Raw genomic sequence first — 6,770 nt, 5'->3', positions numbered from 1 at the left:
TACGTGGTAAAAGCCCTGCAGCACACGTTCTCGTCATTGACAAAATGAAGAAAAAAGGGTTAGGATGTTCTGATTTTATTGGTTTCACTGAACATCCGGGCCACTTCTAAAACGATGACTTCTCTCTTGCAGGCGAGATTTCTCTGCAAGGACGATAGGTAGGAGATCGTTTTTACGGTTGTACGCTTTGTAGGGACTATTTCGGCTAGATACAAAGTCTCCGATGTTCCCTTTGCTCTCCCGACGACAGCCACGTCGATCGAGCTCAATGCGGTAATAAACACGCTTCTCGATCAGCAGACGAGCGTCGAATCGACCTCGAAATCTCGTCCGATCGACTTCGACTTTCTCGTCGACGGAGAATTCCTGCAAACGTCGTTGAACGATCACGTGGAAGCGAAGGACCTATCGACGGTGAGAAAAGCGAGCCGCATAGTTCGTTCGGAAACTAAAGGTCAAAAAACGACAGGAAACCGTACTGGAAATCGAATACGTAGTAAAAAGCGCACCTCCCCAGCCGAAAATCAGCGTTCCTCACGACGATTGGGTAAGCAGCGTGGCCTGTGCATCAGACATGTAAGTCTCGTAAACGGTCATCTTTTCGCACTAGCTGAGGCATTATTTGCAGGATTTTATCGGGTAGCTTCGACGGTACAGCGCGTGTGTTGGACAAAGAGGGTAGACTTTTAATTAATTAAATTTTAATTAAATAATTAATTTTAGGAAATTGTTTGGCCAAGCTGTGCGGTCATGACGAAGCTGTCAAAACGGTTGCCTGGGTGACGTCCGGTGAGGAAACGGGGCGGTCTACTTTTAATTAATTAATTTTGGATTATTCTTGTAGACGATTCGGAGCTGTGCATCGTAACCGGTTCTCAAGATCAAGAGATACGACTTTGGAAGGTTTGATCAAGACCAACTTGCCTTATAATCATATCGTCTCTTGATGTCCACATATAGCTTGACTGTGAATCGGGCGAAGGATCGTGCCAGTGCGTGCTGAAGGGTCACCTTCAAGGAGTCGAATCGTTAGCTTCGAGTGAATCAACGCAGATGGTCAGTTATAAATTCACCAAGCCATAACTCTTTGGGACTATTGTATTTTCAGCTCTGTAGCGGGTCTTGGGATGGAACGATTAAAATATGGCAGACAAGTAATGCTTCCTAGCTAGAAAACACTCAAATTACGCATTTGGTAGAGCACAGTACGACTCCGACTCCAACTCCACCGCAGCCTAAATTCAAAAAAGGGCTCGGTGGCAGAAAAAGAAAACTGCAGCCAGAACCTCTAACAAAGGTAATAATGGGAGTTAGATGTATTGTGTCTCTTATTGGGATTTTTCTCAGAATTGTCTTGTTACGCTTTCCGGACACAAGCAGGCCGTCTCCTCCGTTCTATGGCTCAACAGCGACTCCATATGCAGCGCGGGCTGGGATCACTGCATACGCCTGTGGGACGCGGAATCGGGCGTCAATACATTTACATTGGTACCCCGTAGAGATTTTGGAAATTTCACGCGACGTGCCCTCGATGGGTTTCCTAGACGGGAACGACCGTCTTTCGTGACGTGGACTATTCTCCGTCGTCCCGACTGCTCGCATCGGGCGGTTCGGATCGGCACGTGCGCCTCTGGGATCCTCGAAGCGGCGACGAGAATATCGTGAAGATGACGTTGACGGCGCACGCCGGATGGGTGTCCTCCGTCGCGTGGTCGCCTCGACGAGAACATCAGCTCGTCTCGGCGTCCTATGATACCACGATTAGACACTGGGATACGAGAAGGTATGTTCGTATATTTAAATGGGATAAATTGGTATTTTTTTTCTTGTTTGAAGTCCGAAGAAGCCTCTGCTTCTACTTAGAGAACACTCGGCGAAAGTTTTTTCTATTGACTGGTCCATCTCAGAGGTTCGACTTCATTGATTATTGTAACCTGTGTCTCCTGACTGTCTGACATTTAGGTTATTGCTAGTGGAGGTGCCGATAGCAGAGTCATTGTTCACAGAACTTGAATGTGGATCGCGCGTTTGTATGGTAGGTAGCAAACGAAAGGTTTTTTTTTTGTTCGAGGACGGGTAGCTAGTAGCTAGTGCCCGTTTGAGATTCTCGCTAGAAAGTTGCTTTTTTCCGAAAATGCATACGAACGTTGGCCGAGGACAACCCACAGGAAAAGGCGTGAAGATCGGCGTCACGCTTTGGGCGTCGAAATCTAGATCAGTGACGTCAAGTTCATTACGACGTGCGGAGCATTATGCGTTCAAGTCACGCGCGCGCCGACGCCAACGTCGCTAAATCTCATGATGCGAAATGTTCGTATTCTAAAAATGATACGGCTTCCATTTTAGATCGCGAACATTTTAAAATTAGTGAATGAATCCCGGACGTCGTAATGTAATTAGTGTTCCTAAAACAGTTGTTCTTGATCTAAGTGCATGCCTACAAGAGTGTTTATATAGCCGCCGTACTCGATGAAAGCCATTGTTTTACTCGCAGCTTTTTTGGTGGCCCTGGCGATCGTGCACGTCGCCGTCGCCGCCAAAACGAACGCCAAAGTCTTGATTCTCGGCGCCGGCGTTGCCGGTCTACAGGCGGCAAACACGCTGAAGGAGAAAGGCGTGGACGACATCATTCTCATCGAAGCGGAGGATCACGTCGGCGGACGACTCGTCACCGGCTCGGCGGCCGGCATGCCAACGGACAGCGCCTTCTGGGAGACGGACACGAAATATCCCGAACGCAATACGTTGGGTCAGATGCTCGAACAGTGCAACGTGGACCTCGCCAATATCGGCCTATCGACGCGCGTCTTCGTCGACGAGTACGGTAAGGACGTTTCCACTCAAGCCGAAGCGAGAATGAAAGAACTGACGCAAAAGATAAACAAACTCAAAACCGATTGGACGACAGGATTGCTAAACGGTAAGTGCAAGACAAAAGGGTCCCATATCGTTAACACTTTCCCATAGAAAGCGCCGATCTGAATATGCACGCCGCCGTGCGCCTGTACGGTTGGCATCCGCAGAATTCCGTCGACGTTGCCGTCGAAGGATGGGTATTCGATTCCTTTCTCGCGCCGACCGAACAGTCGGCGGCCAACTACCTTTATCTTTATGCCGGACCGAACGCCTACTCGGCGAATCAGAAGTATTTCTCGACGGGACTCGGCGAGGTCTACTCCAAAGCCAAACTCGTCAATTGCATGCGAGATCTCGTCTTCTCGGCGTCCGACGAGCGATTGGTGCTCGGCGCGCGCGTAACGGACGTCAGCTACACGTCGAGCGGCGTGACGGTGACCGTCGACGGCGGGCAAACGTATCGAGGCGACTACGCGATCGTGACGTTCAGCTTGGCCGTTTTCCAGCGCGAAAGCGTCGCTTTTCAGCCGCCGCTTCCCTACGCGAAACGTCTCGTCATGAACGAGTTTCCCATGATACCGTTGACGTTCGTCTGGGCGCGTTTCGATCGTCTAGTCGACGTCGACGGCACTCGCTATCGTTTCTACGTCTTCGCCAACGATCATCGCTTGAATTGGCACTGGGCTCGCGACGTTTGGGCGTCGGTTCAAAACGTGACCTACGACATCATCCGCTTTTGGATCTGGGGCGAACAGGCTCTTCGTATCGAACGGCAATCGTACAACGAAACGCTCCGAGAGCTCAACGAGTTGACGACGGCTGCTTTTGGCGTCGCACCCGTATCCGTCAACGTGTCCTCAGTCAATTACGATCCCCTCTACGGCGGATGTTGCCGAGGTTGGCCAATAGGAGCGACGTTTGCCGAGTTCGACTTGCTTCGAGCTCCAGTTGCCGATAGGGTTTTCTTCGCCGGTGACGCCTATCAAATTCCAATATATGCGAGAGCGGCTTCGATCAGTGGAAAGGAGACGGCTTCAATTGTCGTTGATTGCATGAACGGGAAGTCGTGCGCCTATCCAAAGTTCAATAATCAGACCGTGACTGAGCCACCCTGTCCCACAGGTAAGCGTAGTCGATGTATGGCCAATGATTTCATTGTTCTTTGTGCAGGCGGTGCTGTTCAGTTTGGACTTTCGCTTGCGTCTGTGGTTATCTGGGCTCTGGCTTTTGCCGCTTGCTATTGATTCTGAAGAGGAAACGCTTCAATTAAGGCTTTTGTTAAGTGTCGTCTGACGTTTCGGTGTTTTCGTTGGATGTTTTCTCTTTTAGTGCAAGTGAATGGAATTTGTAGTGTGCATGAATGAAAGGTCTTCAGTGAGTGTCGCACTTAAAAAAATTGTCGTTTCACTGATAGCGACTGAGAAGATTTCGCAAGTGCGCTCCCCATTGATTAATTAATTAATGTAAATTGTAACCAGGTAAATCACGCGAGAGCTTACCAACGACTGCGTTTCGTCGTTTCGTATTTCAGCTACCGAAGCTCCAATGACGGAAGAAAACGCTCACAGTTCAAACGAGTTCAGAGCTTACATAGCAATGAGACACAAAAGCAGACAGAACACAAAACAGACAGGTCAACAATGAAAAGAAATCCCTCGGAATTCCTACGCCAGAAGTCTCAAAACAAGCTGCTGAACGACGAGCAAAAGAATCACCATCGACGCGCCGATCGCAGCAGATCGGCTCGCACCGCTCATGGCAATCGTCATCTCGCCAAACGGCTTGTAGTTCTTTCCAGAAAACACACCAGGCGTCTGGCTCGTAATCAAAAAGATCGTTCCCTGCGGAGAAGTCACTTGGTTAGCAGAGTCGAAGTTTTCCCCGCTGTCAGTGCCGGCATCGTAGAGCAGCAACGACATCTTAATCGGCTCCGTTTTCCATTTATTCCCCTCGCATACAGAAACGTCGTGAATCCCAACGAACCAATCCGGACTCGGCGCTATCATGGTTATACTGGAAACGAGCGGATGATCCTTATCGACGACGACAGTCGCCGTACGAGTGCCCGTACCGGACGATCCAATGGAGCCCGTCGTATCGCGATCCCTCACGTTTCCCGCCGTTTTCTGAGCGTCCAACTCGTCCTCGAGCACATCGACGTCGCCTCGTTCGGCGACGTCCTTAACGCCGCGCGTCGCCGTCGCGCCGCGCGTCCACATGACGTAGTCACCGTTGTGACTCGCCGCGACCGTTCGCGACCAGTGAGCGTTGCTCGGATAGAGCCCCGGGTGGTTTTCCGCCGTCCACGTCGCCGTAAACGTGATGTCGTACAAGGGAGATCCCTCCGCGGTGCACGCTCCTGACGGTCCGCCGGTCGGTCCGCCGGTCGGTCCGCCGACTCGCCTCAGCGTGATTTTACCAAACGGTGCAATGTTTTTACCACTGAAAACGCCTGGAGTTGAACTGGTAATAAGGAATATATTCTGTGGTGGATTCGTTGCTTGGTTGCGCGACGTGAAGTCTTCGCCGCTGTCTGTTCCAGCGTCGTAGAGCAAGGCGTCTCGTACAATAGAAGAAGTCCAGGAGCCGTCTGGGCACACGTCGATGTCGTGTACGCCGCTGATCCAATCGGGACTAGGCGCTATCATCGTTACGGCGGAGATGAGTGGATGAGCTGCGTCGACTTCGAGTTGAACGCTTATTTTTCCTGCTGCACCGATTCCTCGTCCGACTCCCCACTTTCCGACGTTCAAACCCGCGTTTCTAAGTTCGCCAAGGAGGGTGCCCGTGCCGCCGAATTCAGCGACAGCTTTGACTCCGGGCGTGGATTTGATTCCCGTAGTCCACATAGTGTAGTCGGAATTGTGCGTGGCGACAACCAGGGAAGACCAATGGGGATTGTTGCCGCTGGGAAAAAGTCCGGGATGAGTGCTTGCACTCCACGTCGAATCGAACTCAATGATATACGTAGCAGTGCCCGTCTCTTTGCACCCAGTCGGAGGAAACGTCATCTTTGGGCTCGTTGGAGGAGAAGTTGTCTTTTGATTTTGATTGGTCGTCGAAGGAGAAGCCATCTTTTGATTGGTCGTAGGAGAATCCGTTTGATTATTATTATTAAGTAGTGCCTGTGTTGAAGCGACAGGTCCTTTGCTGGTAACTGGCGGCGGAGTGGTCGTTGATGTGCTAGGAGTTGTTCGACTTTTAAGCGCGAAGTTAAACCTCGCCATCGGTTGGACAGGATTATATCCGAAGAAGGAACTTAGCGTGTTGTTTGGCATTGTGCCGGTGAGACGATAAATCGGTTCAGCGGGCGAGGTCGCCGAGTCGGCGGAACGGAACTTGAGTCCGCTGTCCGTGCCGGCATCGTACGGAAAGAGTTGGACGGTGACGGACTGTACCCACTTCGATCCGCTGCATAAATCGTAGTCATGCACGCCGACAAACCAATCCGGACTCGGTGCAATCATCGTGATGAGAGAAACGAGAGTGTGGCTGGAGTCAAGGTCGATGTCCCCAGTGCGAGTTCCTGTACCAGGGCTAAGGCCGGACCATGCGACCGTATCGAGAACACTATTCCCAGCACTCTTCATTTCGTTCACGAGTGTGCTTTGACCGCCAGTTTCGGCGACTTCCTTAACTCCAGCCGTCGCTTTTCCACCTGGTTTCCACATTGTGTAGCTCGAATCGTGACTTCCGCCGACAACGCCCGACCAATGTGCGGAGCTCGTCGGATAGTCGTTTGGGTGGGACGACGACGTCCAAACTGCGGTGAACGTGGCCGTATACGTAGTACTGCCCGTGCACTGAGAATGGACGACGGTAGCCAAGGAAAAAAGTAAGATGAAAGTGGCGATACTCATTTTGGTATCACGTGATAGAACGTGACGTGTTACCTACCACGATGACCCCTTCGA

General features: G+C 51.2%; 3 protein-coding genes across 3 annotated transcripts; 2 read left to right on the top strand and 1 right to left on the bottom strand.

Annotated features, from left to right (window-relative positions):
- Positions 1 to 105: 105 nt before the first annotated feature.
- LOC136194715 (ribosome biogenesis protein wdr12-like) lies at positions 106 to 2,161 on the top strand. The gene is made up of 13 exons (XM_065983931.1): positions 106 to 158; positions 210 to 414; positions 470 to 576; positions 629 to 678; positions 724 to 789; positions 845 to 903; positions 961 to 1,056; positions 1,109 to 1,154; positions 1,200 to 1,297; positions 1,348 to 1,488; positions 1,545 to 1,783; positions 1,837 to 1,909; positions 1,963 to 2,161. The coding sequence occupies exons 1-13, from the start codon at positions 115 to 117 to the stop codon at positions 2,011 to 2,013; spliced, it is 1,275 nt and encodes a 424-aa protein (XP_065840003.1). The 5' UTR covers positions 106 to 114; the 3' UTR covers positions 2,014 to 2,161.
- A 21-nt stretch (positions 2,162 to 2,182) lies between these two features.
- LOC136194712 (uncharacterized) lies at positions 2,183 to 4,267 on the top strand. Its single transcript, XM_065983916.1, has 4 exons — positions 2,183 to 2,310; positions 2,495 to 2,920; positions 2,968 to 3,978; positions 4,027 to 4,267. Exons 1-4 carry the CDS (start codon positions 2,253 to 2,255, stop codon positions 4,098 to 4,100), a joined length of 1,569 nt encoding a protein of 522 aa, XP_065839988.1. The 5' UTR covers positions 2,183 to 2,252; the 3' UTR covers positions 4,101 to 4,267.
- Positions 4,268 to 4,418: 151 nt separating this feature from the next.
- LOC136194708 (mucin-5B-like) lies at positions 4,419 to 6,724 on the bottom strand. Its single transcript, XM_065983913.1, has one exon. It carries the CDS (start codon positions 6,714 to 6,716, stop codon positions 4,521 to 4,523), a length of 2,196 nt encoding a protein of 731 aa, XP_065839985.1. The 5' UTR covers positions 6,717 to 6,724; the 3' UTR covers positions 4,419 to 4,520.
- Between the last annotated feature and the right edge of the window lie 46 nt (positions 6,725 to 6,770).

The sequence above is a fragment of the Oscarella lobularis genome, chromosome 13, assembly GCF_947507565.1.
Source record: "Oscarella lobularis chromosome 13, ooOscLobu1.1, whole genome shotgun sequence".
Taxonomy (NCBI): Eukaryota; Metazoa; Porifera; class Homoscleromorpha; order Homosclerophorida; family Oscarellidae; genus Oscarella; species Oscarella lobularis.
Note: the sequence above shows the minus strand (reverse complement) of the source record. Positions and strands in the feature narration are given on the sequence as shown.

Excerpts from the sequence above, each read along its gene's own strand:
- LOC136194708 (XM_065983913.1), bottom strand. The coding sequence starts at position 6,716 with ATGAGTATCGCCACTTTCATCTTACTTTTTTCCTTGGCTACCGTCGTC.
- LOC136194715 (XM_065983931.1), top strand. The coding sequence starts at position 115 with ATGACTTCTCTCTTGCAGGCGAGATTTCTCTGCAAGGACGATAG. Across the intron at positions 679-723 it reads GCGTGTGTTGGACAAAGAGG|GAAATTGTTTGGCCAAGCTG; the intron begins GTAGACTTTTAA and ends AATTAATTTTAG. Across the intron at positions 1,155-1,199 it reads GATTAAAATATGGCAGACAA|AGCACAGTACGACTCCGACT; the intron begins GTAATGCTTCCT and ends CGCATTTGGTAG.
- LOC136194712 (XM_065983916.1), top strand. The coding sequence starts at position 2,253 with ATGCGTTCAAGTCACGCGCGCGCCGACGCCAACGTCGCTAAATCTCAT. Across the intron at positions 2,311-2,494 it reads TAAATCTCATGATGCGAAAT|CTTTTTTGGTGGCCCTGGCG; the intron begins GTTCGTATTCTA and ends TTTTACTCGCAG. Across the intron at positions 2,921-2,967 it reads GACGACAGGATTGCTAAACG|AAAGCGCCGATCTGAATATG; the intron begins GTAAGTGCAAGA and ends ACTTTCCCATAG.